The sequence below is a fragment of the Ochotona curzoniae genome, unplaced genomic scaffold, assembly GCF_017591425.1.
Source record: "Ochotona curzoniae isolate NIBS_2020 unplaced genomic scaffold, NIBS_Ocur_1.0 scaffold_2476, whole genome shotgun sequence".
NCBI lineage: Eukaryota > Metazoa > Chordata > Mammalia > Lagomorpha > Ochotonidae > Ochotona > Ochotona curzoniae.
The window spans coordinates 17,786,457-17,807,807 of NW_024467095.1; the positions used below are offsets into that span (position 1 = coordinate 17,786,457).

General features: G+C 43.8%; 1 protein-coding gene across 2 annotated transcripts in view; it reads left to right on the top strand.

The window, feature by feature from the left end:
• DGKI (diacylglycerol kinase iota) overlaps positions 1-21,351 on the top strand; it is a 368,375-nt gene that overhangs the window by 338,075 nt on the left and 8,949 nt on the right. For both annotated transcript variants that reach the window (XM_041002016.1, XM_041002017.1), the window contains 2 exons: positions 6,773-6,810; positions 11,502-11,622. In XM_041002016.1, the coding sequence (XP_040857950.1) occupies positions 6,773-6,810; positions 11,502-11,622 (159 nt within the window). The remainder of the gene's footprint in view (positions 1-6,772; positions 6,811-11,501; positions 11,623-21,351) is intronic.

The following is a 21,351-nucleotide window of genomic DNA, read 5'->3' on the forward strand; positions in this document are numbered from 1 at the left end:
TTGTCTTGGATTTGTTCAGCACAGCAGCGTAAAGTGATATTAATCACAGTCATTTTCACGAACTGCTTCTCATTTCTGCCTAATTAGCATAATTCACAATGGTTATCCTGACAATTACGATTACCTTGGCTGTGTTTGACAATGACACTGGATTCCATTTTTGTGAGCTAAGCCTTCTGAGTTTGTTGCTCCTGTACCATGGCTGGCTGCTCACGAAGCAGACAAACTGGACGGAATGTATCTGCTGAGGTAAACTCAGGAAAAGCTACGCAGAAGTGTGTATGTGAGAGGAGTGGGCTGTTGGTAGGTGAAGGCACAAACTGTGCTAGCCAAGCAAGCCGTGGGGTTTTTTTTTTGTTTAATTGATGGAGGGGAAGCAGAGGGACTTGACTTATGATGAGTTCATGAGAATTATGAGTGTGACTTTTACCATGCTAGTTCTATCCCATGTCTTCATTGACACAGAACTATAAATTGACTTTATTTTGCATGTCATGCTTTCATGACCCTCCAGGGAAGTTTTAGTTTGATTTAATTTTTGACTGTCCTGCTCCAAGTTAAACAAAGGAGAAACAGCAGAACTTGACGGCAAGTACTCTGACCTGGCAAGGGCGAGGGCAGCACATAAACAAAGCGGGATTTTCTCTGGACTGATTTGTTAAGTTTGTGTGTCACCCTGGAAGGTCGGTCCAGATGTCATGTCTCACCCTCTCCATCCACCAACTGAGAGGGGTTGCAAGGAGGTCAAACTCAGCCTCGGAATGTAACTGCTTTGGTAAAGAAAGAAGTTTAACATTGTTGTTTCGGGTTTGTGCGTGAAAATTAAAAAAAAAAATGCTATAGAGTAAAAAGTACAGAGAAGGTGTCAGACAGATGTGTTTTCAGTTCACAGTAAATAACTAATTTCTTACGCATTTCCAAGCCATTGCTTGCTTACCTTTTGTTTTGTTTTCTTTTCACCTAAAATGCTAAAAAAAGAAAAAAAGCGCTACTTAGAACATGGCTACTGTGAACCAATGACAAATAATTTGTGGTGATTTCTGGAAGAGTGAAAAAAAAATCACTGAACTTGAATGAAAAGAGACATAAATGCTTCAAGATTGTGATTCTTTTATACAATTTTGGATTTATCGCAGTTGACTTATTGAGAATCACAAGCATATTATATGAGTAGCAGCTTTCCCCGGTGGTGTATACCTTTTGTTCTGAAATAGGCCCATCTACAAAGCAAGAATTACAATCGTAAAGCAACCCTTCAGAAATACTGATGTATCCGGTTGTAGAGCGCTCATTGATTTTAGTCTAACATCTTTCTTTTCCTGTGTGACAGGTTGGAAATACCAATCTTACAGAATGTCCTACATAGATGACTTTAATGGTCTCAATCCTTGTATTTGGAACTTATTTGCAAGGCAGAACCTCAATAGAAATGCTTTGAATTTTTACTTTTCCAAAGAGAGCAATAAAGCTTGATAAACTGCTTGGCTCTAGGTTACAACTTATTAATCATGGTCACAGAAGATAAATCTAAGAAATCTGAATCAGAATATTTTTTAAATGTTCATTTTCCTCCATTTACTTGGAAGGCAGAGAGAATGAAAAAGAAACATCCAGACACATCTATGTGCTGGGTCACTCTACAAATGCTTGCAGCAGCCAGGGTGGACACAGGCTAAAGGCAGGAGGCCCGAACAGCACCTGGGCATCCCATGTAGGTGTCAGGAACTCAGGCACTTGAGCTGTGATCTGCAGCCTCGCTGAATGTCTTAGCAGGAGGCTTGAAAGGATGTGGAATATCCAGGACTCAAACCGGTCTGGTGTGAAATATGGATGTTCAAAGCAACAGTGTTTGCCCCAAGATGAAGTGTCATCTAGTCCCTCCTAATTATGAAGTGAGAACTTCTTTTGGGCTTTTTGCCACATAGGAACTCTGTGACATTCTCCATCTTAGTTAGGGTCTGGAGCAACCGGAGGAGTTGGAGTCCTGGTCTATGCTTACTGCTGTATCAAAGCACTTTGTACTGGATCATGTATACATGATGGAAATTAAGTTCTCACAGTTTTGGAGGCTGGGAAGGCCAAGATCAAGGTGCCTTCATCTTTGATGTCTAGCAAAGGCCTGCTTATAGTTCCTGAGATTTCAGCTTCTTGCTGTGTTCTCCCATGGTGGTAAAAAAAAAAAAAAAAAAGAGGATGGGAGCAGCATGCCTGTGACACTGACATCCCAAATGGGAGCTGGTTCATGTCGTAGCTGCTCCAGTTCCCATCCAGCTCTGTGCTTGTGGTCTAGGAAAGCAGCCGAGGATGGCTCAATCTTTGTGTCCCTGAACCCATGTGTTAGACCCAAGAGAGATTCCTGGTTCCTGGCTTCAGCTCAGCTCAGCTCTGGCCGTTGCGGTCACTTGGCGAGTTAACCAGTAGGTGGAAGACCTATCTCTACTTCCATCTGAAAATTTCCCTTGCAAATAAAAATCAATGAATCTAAGAGAAAAGGAAGGAGGGAGAAAGGGAGGAAGAAAGAAGGAAGAAGAAAAGAAGGATGAGAGCCACATCCTCACATAGTGTAAGATATGGAAGGGCCAAATGGGTCTCCAAAGCCTCCTTTAAAAGGGAGTTGATGTCTTCATGAAGATGGAGCTTTTATTCTGTCACCTCTCAGAGGGTCCTACCTGTGGATATTGTCACATTGGGATAAAGTTCAAGGTAGACTTCTGCAATGTGTTAACATTGAAATCACAGTAGCTATCTTCTTTGTTGATTGCTTATGGTAAAAGTCATCTTGGCCGCCTATCCATGGACCGTTAGGCATCCAGGTCTAAGAAAGAAGGAAGAGAAGCAGTTTCCTTCTAGAGCTCCTGTCTACCCAGTCGTGTTAATCTTTCTTGAGATGCACAATGGACAGAAGTTACATGAGTTTGTAATGCTAAAATAGAAAATAAGCTATTTCATATATGTGTATGCTTCAAAAGGAGAAGCATCTCCATCCTCTGCCCTACAACTTTTATGTCTTCATGCATAACTGTATGGGACTTAGTTTTCCAGAAAAGTTAGTATTCATCTGCTCGGTCACCTTTATGTAAAGTCAGCAATTTGACTTCCTTTGCTTCATTGAATTTTCAAGCATTGCATTCCTTGCCGGAAAGAGTTTTGCATGAGAGCATTTTTGGAAATGGCAAGAGGACAGGCTTGGGGTCCAAGAAATAGCAAAGAATATACTCTAATCATAACCACCCATTACGTGTTTTTAACTTGATCTTCCAAAGGTTATTATCTGGAGGTTTGAATACTGATGGGTTCAGACACTCTTTAAGCAGAGAAAATGTTAAATTACCATCTTCACAGGGAAGGACATTAATCCAAAAAGAGAAGTGAGACTTGTTCCCAATAATTTTTGCGCAGTAGCTACCCGTGGGTGTACTGCTTGACTTAAAAATAACATATTCATGCCTTCCATATCCAGCACACTTGGCATTATTTGCAGTTATCATTCTGATATATGATCTGCCTTCATGAGAACTTGAAACTGGAAGACTGCTGAACATCAGCAAATAAAAACAATAATTAATGTTAATGATATAGGACAGAAGTTTGAAAAGACTGTACTGTGGTTGAACTGGAAAAAAAGAGCTAGGAGCATGGCAGTAACTCTGTTTCCACAAAGGGAAGAACAGAATCCAATTGACCTACTAAAAAATATCTGTTCCTGTTTTTGACTCTTCATTAGGTTCCCATCCCTTGCAAGAAGCAACCCTGGTGCCCTGTCTTGGCATAAGGGATGCTAGCCAAACTGATTGCTGTGCAGCCCTGCTCTATGTTGCTTGAGGCTCCTTTCCATTGTCGGTGTGCTAGTGTTGAGCTCTCAACTGGTTCCCACGGACTCCATGACAGTTAATGTCCATGTCTTTTTTCATGTCCTTTCTTGGTCTTGCAAATTTCTTACAAAAAAAAAAAAGATTCTTTGCTAATTAATTCCACTTATCAGATAATTGACTTAAACTTCACTTCATCTGGGAACTGTTCTTTGAAATCCATTCCTGGCCAAGAGGTTCACCAGTTGTTCCTTTCTTGCCTCGCCCCCCTCTTTCTCTTCTTTCCACCATCCCTCCCTCGCTCCCTTTGTTCTGGGAAGCTCCTTCCTCATCTTGATAGACTGCTTATATACCCAAAGTTTATTACCTAATTGCCTCAAATTAATTAGCTGCTTTTTTTTACCTCTTTCTGTTCCTCTTTTTCTATTATGTTCTCCCTCCCTCTCTGCTTGCTACCTTTCCCCCTCTTTGCCTCCCTTCAGCCCTCTCTCACTCGTTTTTTTCTATTACACTCTAACAAATGGTTCAGAGTGGTCTTGAAGAAGTCGACTCAATGCTTTGATTTTGAACTTCCCTGTTGGAATTCCAAAGCTTTGCATTAACTGCTTCCTAACACAATTTCTGTAACATGACTGCTTTCCTAATATGGATATTCCTCTTAACTCAGGAGAACTGCTTATAGTATAAAGGTGTAGGTTGATTTGTTTTCCCACCTCGATGATTGTTAATGCTTCTTCCAGCCTGTATTCCCCGTTTCTTGTTGTGGGGTTAATGTCTTGGGCTTAACCACTTTCCCAATGGTGCCATCTGTACCTCTTGTCTGATAGGAACTTTAAGCAGGTGAGCATTTGTCCAATTTCACCCTTATTGGAAGACTTTTTAATCAAGAGGACCTCCATTAGGGTGCTGAGTGGGCCGTTACTAGCTCTGTGCTCCAAGAAGAGTCGCCTCAGTACAAACCCTAGTATTTTCTTTCATAAAACAAAGAATGGGAACTGGAGTTCACAGGTTCTTTTTATACTTATTATATTCATTTCATCTCAGTTATCCTCCTCTCTCTCTCTCTCTCTCTCTCTTTCCTGGATTCTTTTATCTCCTTGCTTTCTTCTCAGGCAGTTCAACAACTAACTGATGTGCTCTGCTGTGTGCAGTGTTGAGTTAGGATTCCCAGGAAGTCAAAGAACAGAGCACTCTAGCTTGCTGCAGAGAGGAAATTTGTTCACTCTGTATTCAGTTCTCTTGTTCCATCCCTCCCTGCTTCCCACCAGGAAGTTGCCTTGCTTGGGTCTGTCAGTTTTCAGATTTTCTGTTGGGTCAACAAAAAGGTGTGCAGTGATATGGCAGTGAGTGGGTTACACGGACCTGTGTGCTTTTATATCTGCTCATCCACCCTGCACTCACAAATGCCCAGGGCTGCCGTGGTGGCAACCAGTGGTTCCACGTACTTTGATGCTTGGCACTGCATTTTTGGTTGACGTCAAATGAGAGGTTTCTCCAACAAGAAGAATCAGATGTCATGTTGCAAAACAAATTTAAATTAGTTTGCATCTAAAACTACGTGACAGTTAAACTTTTACAGAATCTAGATTGAATAGTTTCAGAAATGCCAACTGCCGCATTTATTTTTCTAAAAGAATCACTTCTATCAGAAATGTTGTGGAAAAGTGGCAACAAAAGATAAGGTTGTTTTGGTACAAACAAGCGTTAAAATACATGTATTGTTCTGCCCCTCCCCCCGATATGCCTTTTCTATCAGTTTTATTAAGTCCCCCTATAAAAACAATGCATTTAAATTTTTTTTCTACATCAATTTCGGTTACCTTGTATTTCATGTTCAATGAACTTTAAGGTAATATTAATCAGAGGAAGAGAAAGAGCTGGTTCAATCCCCAAATGTCCACAACAGGTGGGCTGGGCCCAGAGCCAAAACCATGATCCAGGGACTAGGTCCAGTTCCTCCATGGGGTGGTGGGAACCCGGCCACGAGGGCCATCTTTGTTGCCTCCCGGGATCTTCACTAGCGGGAATCAGAAGTTAGGAGGCTGAAATAAAATCCAGCATTCCTATGTGGGTGTGAACATTGCAGCCACCAAGCAAAACGTTCACCCGTCTTCTTCCGTTTAAGAATTGTAATTGTCATTAGAAGCTCATATACACCATTTAAAAACGTTGTTTTCTCATTCCACTGCTATACTCCACTTAGGAAGCATAAATCAATAAATGACTTCTGTTTTTTTTATTTATTTCAAGTCTACATGCTTTTCTAAATAATTTAAGTGACCTAACATCTTCAGGCATCTTTCCACATCATTCACCAATGAATGTTAGGCCAGACACATCCTTATTTCCCCCAGAAAATAGCTTTTTTTTTTTCTTTTTGCTATGTCTAGTTTGCTTAATATTTATAAAAGTAGGCATTTTTACCCTTAAAAAACAAACGGAAAAGATTGCTGGTTCCTTGAACCCTCAGAGACTGAATAGAGGGAACTGAGTAGATGGGAGTGAACGCATTGGCTGTGCATCCGTCAATGCCTGGGAAGCTGGCAGACCTCGCAGAGACCTGCAGTCACCCCTTGAGGTTCACATTTGCCCTTTTCACAAATGTGAACAGAGAAGCTAAGAAGGATTAAATGGTTTGCCCAACCTCCCAGACCTTTACATGCCCGGAAGAAGATATGAGCCCAGTCTGCATGATTATAAATTCTTTGTTATCTCTGTAAACCAGGACTAGAGAGGGGTGGATCTAGAGTCTGCACTGATTTACGGGGAGGACCTTAGGTTGTGGTATACTCAAGATTGTGCCTGAGTTAGTTTGATCAAAACTCAACCATTGGTCTTCTGCTCCTTCTCTGGTTTTGGTCCCCAAACATAGATTACTTCTCCAAAATACAACTCTAACCCTTTATAATGGTTTAATGACAGGGTCTTTTACTAATGGGGCATCTCTCTTTTGTTTTTCACAGCAATTTTGCAGGCAGTAGTAGCTGGTGATCTTATGAAGGTAAGATATCCTCCTACCAAAACCTTGGTGATTCTTTAAGAATTTTAACTCAACATCATTTCTCACCAAATTTTCATGACTTTGCATATCATATGTCATATACTGACTGCCTTGCTGCGTAAAAGGAGGAAGGATGCTCTTAAGAGTTGATCAGACAAGAGGGAGAGCCTAGTACAAACCTCATTAGCACATTGGTTGTGCTAAGCAACAAGACATTTGCCTGGCTTCATTAAAGTGTACAGTGTAACTCCAAGATTGCAGTGTGAAAACTGCCAAGAATTTGTGCTCTCTGGAGATTAGCACTGGAACAATTTAAAGATTTCCTTCGGGATCAATATTGAAATAAATATATCAATAAGAATTATCTAAGTAACACCTGCAAAGCCCTCTCCAGCCAGAACTGTGTTTTATGTTTTGGCCAGTTGACCCAAAGAAGATAGTCTGTATAATCCACGTTGAAGATTTTAATTTATACTTTTGTTTTCCAGCAAATTCAGTTTAGAACGAAAGGATTAGTCACCAATATTTCAAGAATGAGTGCAAATTTGAAAGCCAGATGCTTGCCTGGGTTCAGATCTTCACTTCACTAAATGTTTGATTTTGTGTAATTGTGGCATTCTCCCTGAGCTTCAGTTTCCGTCTCTGTGAAATGGGGCATAGAAAGGCCTGTCTTTGGCTTGCATGGAAATGGGATGTAAAATCTCTCTATCTATCTATCTATCTATCTATCTATCTATCTATCTATCTATCTATCCAAATATATAAAGCTTCTAAGACTGGCCTTAATACATTTAAAGGTTCTACAGTATTAGCTGTACATTATTTTATTGTTTGTAAGAGTCTTATTAACAGCTAAACATGGGGAAATAAAAATATATGACATAGGGTATGTATAGTCTAAAACCATATTTGGCCCCATTTTATTTTCAAGCACTGAGACGTTCAAGGGCCCAAATGTCCCTATATAATCCTTACTGACATTGATTTTGTCAACCATAGTGGCAGCTACCAAAGAGGAGAGATGTGAGCCCAAATAGTGAACTACTCTAACACATTTAGAAACTAAAAGTCTGAAGGGAATCATGGGTATTCTTACTCTTGTACACTGCCATTTTTGGAAGCATAACTATGGATAATCTGAGGAATACCTGTGTTAACTTGCAAATGAGTTACTCATAGGAAGAAAATAGCAAGAAGCCTGCAAACATCCTGGGAACCTGCTGTCTTCAGGTACATAATCCTGAAAACGGTGCTTGTGCCCTGGCTGGAATCCCGGGAGCTGTATCAGAAAGAGACATGTGCTCTTTAAGCAATACACGTGTGAGTTCGATGCCCTTTTCCACTGCCAGGCTAAGTCAGTACTATCCCGCACACCCTGCCAAGTTTTGCATCAAGTTCTGTAATTTTATGGGAGAAAAAAAAGGTATGACTAAGACTAATATTCGCTGCTGAGTGATTCTGAGCTAAAAAATTGCAAAGCATAGTGCACCTGAAACTTTGTCATTTTATTTCCTGTACATCGTTACTTTAGGGAACAGATTTCTCATCATCCTGGTTTTATTATCATATACTTAATTCAGAATTGGTTGAAATATGAGAAGTCTCTCGTTGATTGGCACTGATCTGTGTTTTAATCACTTCTAAAAAAGCTAAGAAATGCTTAATGAGACTTAATTTTCTGAGAAATTGATACATAGTTTTGGTTTTCTTTTTCTAGTTTTTTTCCTTTTTTTTTTTTTTTGATGGGGGGAGATTTATTTATTTTTGTTGGAAAGGTAGATTTACAGAGCGAAGGAGAGCCAGAAAGATCTTCATTCATTGGTTTAGTCTCCTAAGCAGCTGCATTGGCTGGAGCTGAGCCGATCTAAAGCTAGGAACCAGGAGCTTCTTCCTGGTCTCCCATGTGGGTGCAGGGTCCCAAGGCTTTGGGCCATCCTCCACTGCTTTCCCAGGTCACAATCAGGGAGCTAGACGGGAAGTGGAGCAGGCAGGACACAAACTGGTGCACATGTGGGATCCCGGCAAGACAAGGATTTAGCCACTAGGCTGTTGCATCAGTCCCCATGTTTTTCTTTCTAACGTCATTTCCTTTCTGTTTTTCTTCCCTCTTTCTCTTCTACATCTCCATTTTTCTCTTCTGAGTAAGAATCATTTGCCAATTAAATATTCAACTTTATGTGTGTGTATGTGACAGAGAGACACACAGAGACAGAGAATAAGCCATAGACTAGAGAACGGAAGATTCCAGGCCTGCTCTGTGACATGTGAAAGTTGAATGAGAAGCTACTGAACAACTGGGCTACATTAAGAAGCCCATGGATGAACTTGATGGCTACAGTCATTAAAGCCGCATCAGTAAGAAAGGAGCTAGGCACGAGTCTGCGTTACATCGTGGTTGGCTCTGCCCACAGTGAAATGGAAGACTCATTGCCAGAATGTGCGGTTGTCTGGGAGTTGTGAGGAAAACGTGCTAGTTCGTTCTTCCTTTCTTCTCCCCCTCCAGTCTGGGAAATGGAAGTCCCCTTAAGTTCTCTACCTCCATTCAACCACTTCTGCAGGTCAGCTTCCCAGGCCATCTTCCAGAACTTCTTTCTCTTGCTTTATGCATCCTCCGAGCCCCTCTAGGAACCTCATAGCATCATCTCCATGAACTGTGTAAATCATGTTTCGCCATGGGCTGTGGGGACTCGAGGCTAGTGAGTGAATTGTAGTTGTCTTTGTCTCCCTGACATCTGGGCACGTGGCATTGCTATGGATTTATCTGAGGGTGGGCATCAGACTATGTAGTCTCACCTTATACTGCATTACTTGTAATGCCATGAAACCTCACTTCTTCAAAGAAAATATGTTATTTCTGCTTATTTACTGGATTATTTTAGCCTTATTTGTCCTCAAACTATTTTTTAGGGGCTTCAGAAAGGCTCATATTTTTCTAATATGCTACTTTTTGGGGACTAAGAGCCCTCTTAGACTTTTTTTTTTTAATTTTTTAAGAATTATTGGAAAGGCACATTTACAGAGAGAAGATAGAAAAATCTTCCATCTGCTGGTTTACCCACAAGAAGCCACAATGACCAGAGAGAGCTGAGCTGATCTGAAGCCAGGAGCCGGGAGTTTCTTCCAGGTCTCCCATGCAGGTGCAGGGTCTCAAAGCTTTGAGAATGTTCTCTCCTACTTTTTTAGACCAGAAGCAGGGAGTTGGATGGGAAGTGAAGCAGCCAGGACATGGACCGTGGGCCCACATGGGATCCTGGCACTTTTAAGGGGGAGGATTAGTCAGTCGAACTATTGCACCTGGCCCCCTTTTACTTTTTAGGGCATTTAATATTTCATGGACTTTGTATCCTCATTTAGCAGTTTTATTCTCGGGCTACAAACTTCTGATTTTCTCCAGTTCTCTTTTCTATGCAAGGACAATTGATTGGATTGTTTACAAAATGAAGAAAGGTACTTCCAGGCAAGGGTGCAGGAATTCCTTTGTGTTAAGTCAACTCCCTCTTACTGCTAATATGGAAATGCATCAAACCCTCCTCCCCATGCCCACTTGACCGTCAGTACTTACAAATCTGATGCTGTTAATGAATTTGGCTGTTGACCTCCAGTCAGTAGTCCTTGTGTATGACTAGCGGCTCCTTGTACCAAGTCCTTCACTGCCAGACACTTCACTCTCCTATAGAAGTCACCACACTGGACCTGGCATGGTGGCCTAGTGGCTAAAATCCTTGCCTTGCATGAGCCAGAATCCTATATGGGTGCAGGTTCATATCCCGGCTGCTCCACTTCCCATCCAGCTCATAGAGGTCCAAGGCCTTGGGATACCGCACCCATATCTGGGGCCTGGAGGAAGTTCCTTGCTCCTGGCTTCGGATGGGCTCAGCTCCCACTGTTGCGGCCACTTGGGAAGTGAATGAACAGATGAAAGATCTTTTTTGTGTCTCCTTGTAGATCTGACTCCCCAATGAAAAAGAAATACATTTTGAAAAAAAGGGGGGAGGGGAAGAAATTGCCACACTGCTCATATCACATTTGTTTTCACCTCACAGATCAACTCTAGCCTTTTTGGTTATGTGTTGGGTGACTTACAGAAACTATCGCGCTGAAGAGGTGGGGTGTGTGTGTGTGTGCGTGCGCGCATGTGAGTGTGTGTGTGTGTGTGAGTGTGCGAGTGTGTGTGTGAGTGTGTGTGTGTGTGTGTCTGGATGGGCGGGTGAGTGCCAAGGAGGAAGCTTGATCTGCTGCTGAAGTTCATTAGGCACTGAAGAACAGCTAAAGGACACAAGACAGGCACTTGGCCGCCGGACACCAAGCTATTGCTGTTTATAGCTGTAATTATTCTGTTCCTTGAGACAGAACACTTCACCCGCCCAGTGAGGCACCTGTCCTCCTCACACCGCCCCTTCTGGCTTGGGCAGAGACCAGTGCTCACGAGAGGAAAGAAAGCCATTCAGCCTTTTTCAGTTTCCTTCACTGGTCAATACTGAGACCCTGTCCGGGGCTGCGTGAAACCCTGGCCATCTGTTTGAGGGATAACGCGGCGCATCCAGGCTGCTTCAGCTCCATGCCTTTTCTCTGTGTCTTTTGAGGCTGGAAACACTTGTGGTTTGTTACATTACCCTTATTTGATCGCTGGTGAGCTGTTGTCTTTGTTCCGGATTCTGCCTGAGCGTCCCCCCCTTCTGTTTCTTTTTCAGCTAATAGAGAGCTATAAAAATGGAGGCAGTCTGCTAATTCAGGGACCAGACCACTGCTCACTTCTTCACTACGCAGCTAAAACCGGCAACGGAGAGATTGTGAAATATATCCTTGACCACGGTGAGTAGCCGCAGTGAATGTACCGGGGACCATTTCTCCATAAATCACGGTGTATTTCCTAGGTTGACTTCATGTGGGCTGTCTTCAGAACGGCGTAAACGCCCTTCAACTTTGACCTGACCCCCCTGCTTCGTCCCATCTGAAGTCACAGAGCCCTGCCGCATGTCCAAGAAATTAATAGCAATGATTTTTTTTTTCACATTGAACTCTTGGCAGGCTTATTTTGGAGTCAAATTAATAAAATATAAAGAACAAAAAACAAATATAGCTGGGTGCAGTGTGTTTTGATCTTGTAGAGCTTTTTAGTAAATTAACTAAGTAGAATCAGCGAATTTAACCTATATTTGCACTCGATCACTCTAAGGTGTTACTCGGTATAACTTTTCCTTCTTTCTAATTTTTTTTTTTTTCTGTTTGAATGCATCTTTACACCCCAAGTCACCCTTCGTTTTCTCGGCCAAGTGTGTGATGTCATTGTGTTGGCTGGAGCAGGCATTTATTCTCTGCCCCCAGATTGCTTCCTGAAGCGGGCTGCTGATTTGCCGTTAGGTCATTTTTACCTTAGAAACAAAGACACGTGAGATGAGAAGCGAGTCCCACCCATGGCATTCACTTTCCCGTGTGTGTGGTGTTTCTGGGAATCAGGGAGAGGAAGAAGGAGGAACAGACTGCCTGGGCTGTTTGTTTTCAGGGGTGAGGGGAGAAGGCTGTGGCCGAGAGCGTGGATAGCTTGAAGTCGGCCTCTGAGTCTGATGGCAGAACCATCCAAGTTGCTGTGCACTGACATTCGGGCCGCAGATAGAAAGCCTTTGAGTAAAGATTCACACTGTTTACTTCTTCTTATTATTTATTTTTGGTACAGTTTGGCAAAGGCATCTTATTTCAGTCATTCATTCAACAAACAGTTGGTTAATTCCATGGAGCAATCCTATCATTTCCTCTTGCCAGTGGCTTCGTAAGGAGGCTCGAGACTGTCCGTCGTGTTAGATTCCCCTCGCTTCATCTCCAGTACCTCCTTGTGTGAAGGGTGTGCCTGAACCCTCGCCCTGAGTTGCGGTACAAAGAGTGGGGACTTGGTCTGGAAAATGAAAGGCTACTGAGTCAAGATGAGGATCCCCATGGCCCCTGGCCGGCCGGGCGGTGGTCCCCGTGGCCCCTGGCCGGCCGGGTGGTGGTGGCACGCTGGAGCTGTTGCCTCAGAAAGCCTGGGCTCTCTTCTACTCCCCGATGCTCCTGTCTCACGCAGTGGGAAGCATTCTTTTGGGGTTAAGACTGGCAAAAGCAGGGAGTAGGTTTTCTCTTTCTCTCCTCACACGCGTACACACACACACATACACACACTTCATAGATTCATTCTGTATTCCCCAAAAGACAGTGAGGGGCAGAATAAAACATTCAAAACAGACCACAGGCGATGAATAAAATGGCAGTTCTCCGCATTCCTGCTGCACGAGGCACGCCAGCAGCGGGCATGCACCTGCGTTAGAGTTCTCCTCTGGTCAGGTTTAAGATTCTCCCTGTTGTCTTCTTGATTCTTTCTAACCTCCCTTTTCTGCTTTTTTTCCCTCTACTCAATGATATTAAACGTGTTATTTTTGTACCTGAAGCCGTTCAGTTCATGTATACCCTCTGTGTAAGTATCTAAAATGCTGGCCTTCTGGTTTTTGGTTTTTTTTTTTAAGATTTATTTATTTTTATTGAAAAGGCAGATTTACAGAGAGAAGGAGAGACCGAGAGAAAGATCTTCCATCTGTTGTTTCACTTCCCAAATGACCACAACTGGCCAGAGCTGAGCTGATCCCGAGCCAGGATCCAGGAGCCAGGAGTGTCTTCTGGATCTCCTACATGGGTGCAGAGACCCAAGTCCCCTGGTTGTCCTCTACTGCCTCCCAGGCCACAGGCAGGGAGCTGGATGGGAAGTGGAGCAGCCGGGACAGGAACAGGTACCCATTTGTGATCCTGGCTCATGCAAGGCAAGGATGTCAGCCACTAGGCTACCTCACTGGCCCCGGCCTTCTGTTTGAGTGATAACAGACTCCAAAATTCACTCTTTCTCACTCTGTCTTTACCATTCCTGAACAAGCAGGATACTTTTCCTTTAGTTTTAGGATCTTCTCTGTATTAAAATCACACATAGTCTCATTTACAAGTTGCAGTGAACCGCCATTGTGGACAACGCTATTTCAGTTGCACTTTCAAGTGTGCGATGTTTTCAGGCTGAGACGCTGGAGCCTAGCTTCTCTGCTGTGTAGTTGTTTACAAGCTTTCTTTGTAACTCTGGGGTTCCTGAGGGTGCACGGAGAAGCCGCTGGACATCCTGAGTCTGGGTGGGCGGTTTCCACATCACCTTCTCTGCATTCTATTTTCTGAAGCAAGCCAAGGATAGGCTGAATTCATCCTGTCTCAAATGATGGAACTTCTTAAAAGGCTGGCAACTGAATTCCTGGGGCTGTGAGTTTCTAGCCCAATTGTGATTGGTGCACGCAGAATCTGTGTGGTGTGAGACTACTCGGCAAATGATGCTGCTGGGTCCGGATCAAAGAATGACACGGCAACACGAAAGGAGTGCCTTTTGTGAAGTTTGATTCACGTAGAGCAGCTCTTTCTGTTAAAACTCTTGGACACAGAGGAATTCAGGCCTTCAGGGGAGGGTACAGATTTGGATTAGTATTTGGATTTGATTTTGTGAAGTGATTGGTTTAATATTTCTGTACATGAGAAAGAAAGGATTCCTGTTAATTATCTCAGCTTCACTCACAATTACACCATTCTCAAGGCCTCAGAAAATATCCAGTACTCTTCCTGGTCTTTAGTTGGCTAATAGACACCTACCTGTAGAGAAACTATGCCGAGTAAAGCACGGTGCTTCTCTTTTATTTAAAAATAAAATCTGAAGTGAGCTGCAGTCCATGACTCACTGAACTTTCGAATTTTTAACCCTCAACTACTATAGTGGAATAATGGAAACAATTGGTTTTTATCGAAATGACTTTTTTCAATTTGATAAATGCTGTTGGTTTAATTCTTTCTTTTTAAGGATTTATTTACTTTTATTAGAAAGTTCGATTTACAGGGTGAATGAGACAGACAGAAAGATCTTCCATCTGCTGGTTTACTCCCCGAGTAGTTGCAACGGTCGGTGTTGAGCCAAGAGCTTCTTCTGGGTCTCTTGTGCAGGTGCAGGGTCCCTAGGCTTTGGGCCATCCTCGACTGCTTTCCCAGCCCACAAGCAGGGAGCTGGATGGGAAGTGGGGCAGCCGGGATTAGAACCAGCACCCATATGGGATCCCGGGCATGCAAGCAAGGCAAGGACTTTAGTCACTAGGCTACTGTGCCAGGCTGCTAATTTCATTCTTAACATTCATTTCTTTATTATTATTTATTCAGGAATATGGTTGTAAAATAGTTTTGCTTAGCCTCGTTGACCTGTTGCTTCTGAAAGAGCTAAAGACTTTAGCTCAACTTCTCAATGTTTTTACTTGTGGATGCAATTTTATAGTGACCTGTGCAAGGGGATTGAAAATTATCTTTGCGAATCATTCATCTCTCTTAAATTATAGAGGATCCTATAAATTATGGTGTTCTGGAAATCAGAGACAAGTACAGAGAAAGCTCTACTCTGTAATCACTTTCTTAATGTGATTTTGCTGATTGAAATAGCTAGCCTTTCAGAATAATGGCCTTTACTCCAGCATTTCCCTTGCCTGACAAAGAAAATAACCTTTCCCAGGAGACCTCAGAGAGACTGCGATTCAAGCCTACGTCGAGCAAGTTCATAAAAGGGGCAGCTGTTTAGCTGAGCGTTTGGCTGCAGGTGATCCACATCCATCGGTGTACCTGGCTTTGTTCCTCATCTTTGTTTTTTGCTAATGCAGATCCCGCAGGCAGTGGTGATTGCTGAAGTAGTCAGGTGCCTATCACGTGGGAGACCCAAACTGAGTTCCAGACTCATGCACCCAGCCTCCACAGGCACTGTGGGCATTTGTAGAGCAAATCAGCAGATGGAAACTCTTTTGCTGTGTCTTTCTGCCACTCGAGTAAATAAAGATTTCAAAAGTTGATTCCAGTGGAATGAAAATGTAACTTTTGCATGATTACCAATTTTTGGAAATCCGGGCAGACTTTATTTCCTTTTGATTTTTTAAAAAAAGATGTATCATTTATTTATTGGAAAAGCAGCATTATAGAGAGAGAGGAGGAAAGACAGATCCTCCATCAGCTAGTTTACTCCCCACATGGCTGCAGTAGCTGGGGCTGACACCTGGAGTCCAGCTTCTTTTGAAGCTTATGCTTGGGTGCAGGGGCCCAGGCGCTTGAGCTATTTTCTGTCTGCTGCTTTCTCTGTGACCTTAGCAGGGAGCTGGATTGGAAGTGAAAAGAACCAGGGTTCAAACCTGTGTCCGCAGGGCGTTTCAGGTAGAAGCTTAACTGGCTATACTGCAACACCAGCCCCACAAAGGTTTTTTGGTTTTGTTTTAACTTTGATTATTGTATACATTTTCCTTAGAAAGCCCCTTGGGTACCAGATATGGCTTCACACTTATACATTCGTGTCTGTTTTTCAGAATTCAGAATTGTTGAATAACAGCTATGAGCAATTGCTAGGCCTTTTGCAAGTGCACAGCTGACATTGTGTGTGGGTGCTCTGGTTCACTTCGCCTCTGCTGATTTCATCTTGCCTTCTTCTTTGGCTTGCTACAGAGTTGGTCCACACTAAAGAGCCTGAGAGCTTAGCAGTTCTCCCAGACACTACCACCAGCAATTGCTTCCTCTTCTCTAAGAGCTCTTTCACAACAAACAGGGTGGTAGGACTTGTGTGCTGAAAAAGCCACAGGAGGCTCGGGGCTGTTTGTCGCACTCCATGTCTTCATTGGGACCTTGTCTCTCCTACATACAACATGCTGCTTTTCTGTATGAAAGAACTGGAATCAGGATCTTGCGAGCACTGAAAACACAGTGGAAGAGGAAGAAGCTAACAAGTCCACCGAGACAGAGCTACCAAGAGGCCAAGGATGCAGGGGCTTTTAGCTGAGATGTTCCGCTAGTGGTTCCGCTTTTCAACTCCTTTCAACCATACTCCTCATCGGCTCCCTCCCCTGTAGCTTTCCCTTCCGAGAGACTTTTCTGCATTGTTTTGTTGTTTCACTACCCTCTGCATTTTGCTCTTTTGTTTTTGTTCTCCTAGTGCCTACTGGTTCCCCCCCTATTGCTTTCCCTGATAGAAATCTCACTCATGCATTTCCTTTTGGATTTCAATGGCTTATTTTGTCTTCCCTCTTTCTCTGCCTTCAGCCTTTCTTTTCCATCTTTTTTGTTTTTTCTTCTTTTTTTAACCCTCCTTTTTCTGCCTCTGGTCCCAGAGAGAACTGACCACTATCCCGCTGGGACAGGATGACGGTGTTAGCATTCCCAGTGCCAGCTCTCCCACATCTGTGCAGTCTTTGTCCCGAGGCAGGGGAGGATTTGGAATGGTCTGTTGGCAGCGTCAGGGAGACTAATGGGAAATGAGGTCCCAAGAGAGGGGCCACAGGGAGATGGAAGGAATAGCAAAGGGGATTTGGATGCATTGGTGTGGGAAGAAAATTAAAGGATGCATGTTACAAAAGGCACGTCATATGGGACACAAAGATCATGTCGATGATAAAGTCGCATCAGCAAGGCCAGTGTCGCCATGGAAAGAGACTGGAATGAGCTCTGGGCAGCAGGCTTCCAGGCTGCTGAGCCCATTGCTGACCGTAATGTTCGCTTTCTCATTTGGAACAATTTGTGAAGCTTTGGTTTCTGTGGCATTCCCTGGCTCTCACGTGAATACTGATATATACATTCCCTTAGTAGTTTTTTTTCCCTTTGATTTTTCAACCATTTTCCCTGCAGTACAGTCTTTTGAATTCATGTTTCAATTATGGTTGTTTCTCTAAGAAATAAAAAGTGACATTGCCTGGAATTTAATTTGATTTTAAAATGTTTTTCATTCATTCATCTAAAAATTTTTTTTAGTTTTTTTTCCAGGCTTTTCTGAGGAAAAAAAAAAGCAAGAGTAATAATTACTGCCAATCTTTATTGTTCTAAATATTTTAAAAACATCAATACAATCAATTCTTACAGCAGTCTACACAGTAAGTTCTTATTTCCGTTTGATGGGCAGCAAAAACAGAAGTCTGGTTAGCTTAATTTACTTGCTCAAACTCACACATATGTAAGAAATGATTGCAGCCCACACAAAAATCCTAGCAAGGGGTGAGAAGCAGGAGCAAGTAACCACAGTACAGCAGAGCTTCTCCGGTGCTGCAGGGCCCCCGGGGATGCTGCAGGGCCTCTGGGGTTGCTGCAGGGCCCCCGGGGATGTTGCAGGTTCCCTGGGGATGTTGCAGGTCCCTGGGGATGTTGCAGGGCCTCTGAGGGTGCTGCAGGGCCCCCGGGCATGTTGCAGGACCTCTGGGGGTGCTGCAGGGCCCCCCGGGGATGCTGCAGGGCCCCCGGGGATGTTGCAGGGCCTCTGGGGGTGCTGCAGGGCCCCCGGGGATGCTGCAGGGCCCCCAGGGATGTTGCAGGGCCCCCGGGGATGTTGCAGGGTCCCCGGGGATGTGGCAGGGCCCCTGGGGATGTTGCAGGGCCCCCGGGGATGATGCAGGGTCACCGGGGATGCTGCTCCAAGGATTCTAGAAGAGCACTGGTTGGTTTCCTGTGAAAATTTCGTGGAGAAATTTAATTCCTCCCCCGCCCCCCAAATGTCTTCCATGGGAATTTGATGGTAGTCATAGTTTTTTGGAGGGTTTTTTTTTTTTTTGGCAGGTTCAGGTGCCAATAGTGTGGAAAATAATGTGGACATCTCAGTGATTCCTGGAAGGACAGTGAATCAAGATGTGCTTGTATGTTTAGGGAGTGGTAGAGAGCTTCCTGCTGACAATTTAGTATCATTTCTGTCAGTTCCTGAGTGGAGGTGGGGTGGTGTCCACCATCAGATTGTGTGCTGTAAAAGAAGCCCCGTATCAAGTGTTGCTCACTTAGATACACTGAAGGCATTCCAACTTTCTTCCCTTCTTTCTCCTTTGTTTTCTATTTATGAATGAGACGCAAGTGAATTTCCTAAAAATCACGGATGCTACTTTTTGCACACTTTTCTTTATCATTTCGGTTTCTCTGGCCAGCCTCACAGATCTCACAGTGGACTGTACTACACAGCACAAGCCAGGTACTGTGAAACAGTCCTGGGCACCGGTAAAGACCAGATGCTGGCAGCTAGGCACAGGGACAAACAAGGAGGGAACTGCAGCCTCCCCCTGAGGCTGTACCCAGCATCCATTCTTGTTTCTTCCTCTTGCAGTACCCCTTGCTTGCTAGCATGAGACAGTCCTTTTTAAAGGAGGCGAATGAAGCACTTAGACAAGTACCTATACTATTGAAAACAGCTTCCCACTCCCGTCTGGAATCCACTGGCTGCCATCTTTCTGTCTTAGTTGCTTTAATGCTCAAAACCTTTTGCTGCTCAGTGATTAGCTTTTCTGAATGGACACTAAGAGAAGTGTTGCGGGGTGCAAGCAAGATCATGCCAAACGAGTCTAGGATTTGTTAAGGAGTCCTTATTAACCAAGCTTGGTGACAACAGGACCCACTAGAAATGGCAAATCTTACAGCAATCCAGTTCATTGAAACCCCAAGAGGAACAAATGGTCATTACCATGAAGTCCATGCATTAAACTGAAGACCCACGTCCCAGCTTCCCCAGCAATATAAGTTATCCTAAGAAACATGCAGTGGACAACCTGGGCACACTTAGCTGCAGACATTCACCTTTCGCTGGTTTCTCTGCCTGCATTCCACTACTGCTAGGCCTCACCTCTTCTGGAACTCTTGAAAATACACAGAATAACAATACAAAGCATCTTAGCTTTGCTATCTTTGTTGTCCCACCCGAGCAGTGAACAGAAGGTGAGGCATACAGACACACAGGGCTGTGCTCAGGGGCGACCTGTCCTCAGAGTCTGTCCACAGGAAGCCAGGGAGCAAGCAGGTGGCCAAGAGTTGGAGTGCCAGAGCAATGGAAGCACATGACCAAGAAAGAGACAGAGGGAGCCCCTCCCTAGCATGGACCTTTATAGGGACTTGTGAAGGGAAGGTTACACAACAATACAACCCCGCCCCCTTCTCAGGTTCCAGGTGCTGATAGGTGAGCACAACAGGTGGGCAGGAGGGAACACCTAGGTGGTGATGGGGGAGTGAGTTTCAAGCCTGTGATCCTGAACTAGCTGCCCACCTCACAACAGTTGTTTGATGAAACCCATCATTCCCAAACCATTGTCCCAAATATCAAGTTTCTTACAATACTCATCAAGAGCGGAAGTTTTTTGTTTTAGTCTCTGTGTCTCTGCCCCTCACCTCCACCGGCTTTGGGGATCACAGGGTGAGAATGGGCCAGGATGAGCAGCCACAGGCATGCCTGATTCACCGCCTGGGTCAGCTGTGAAGTAATTCTGGACTGACTGTCCTTATGGTGCTTCTGGCCAGAAACGGTGAGGAACACGGTTTGTTCTTTGCCTTGGCCGCACCTTCCGGGTGTCAAATGATTGCTCTTTTAGCACAGTGAGAAATGCTTTAGCTCGTCATGTATCCAGAGTGTAGACTCCAGAGGTCCTTGGCCCTAGACCTACCATGTTTGTAGCTCCGTGAACAACGAATGACGAGAGGAATAAAGAAGAAAGTGCAACAGGGGCACGGCTGCCTGAAGAGCCGTGCGATTAGCAGCAATGATGAGAGCAGAACCATTGATGAAGCTCAGCTCACAGAACCCCCTTCAAAGTAAACGGCTTGAAAGGTTTGTTGAAAGTGTTGGAGTTCTTTCAAAGGACCCCTGGGCACTAGATGACCTCTTACACCTCGTCTTGTTGAAGGTGACCGGTAGGCCATCAAACAGGCCTGGGGTGTTTTGTTCCCAGGATATACAATTGGTGTCAGTAAGTGACTTCAAATGTTGGTGGTAGTGAAATGACCCTTTGGCCTCATCTTCCTTCTCTGATGTCGCACTCACTTGATTTACCGTGACCAGCTGTCTTAGGTCAGAGAGCAGGCAGATGACCCTGTGCTATGCTTAGTCTCCATGGTGCCAGACATTTGTTTAAACTCATTCCACGATTGACTCATAAACTTCCCAACCAGCTTGCGAAATATATGTTGTGTTTTTACATATGCAACAACAAGGGATGAATGGTTTAAGTGAATTTGCCAGGATTTTGTAAATAGTAGCCCCTTTAGCCAAGGAAGAACAACTCCTAAAAGCTTACTTTCCCACACTGTTCTGTACTGCTTTGCAAATTTTGGAGCGTGAATGATCACTCGTGTCTCTTCGGAATCCTAGAGTAGAGAGACAACTGAGTCAAACAAGTGAGTCCAGTCTTCGTTTCTGAAAACGCGATAGTTGCCTGAGTGATTCCAAATCTAACAAAACTATTTTTGCTCTCAAGAAATTTAGGATAATTCTTTTTTTTAGAGACAAGGTCTACATTCAAAAAGCAGAAACATTATGCAAGAATTGAACAAAAGAAATATTTATTTGATGAGGAGTTTTGAGAAAAGGTAAGCTGCTTCTGTAGAAGATCCCCTTTTAGAGGCCCTGAACACAGACTGGATGTTAAAGAACATGGTACATTCAGGTGTGTGGCTAGAAGAAGGAAGCTGTGCTGGTTAGCGTGTAGCATTGGGAGACTGTCAACCTCTTGGTGATGGGAAACAAGA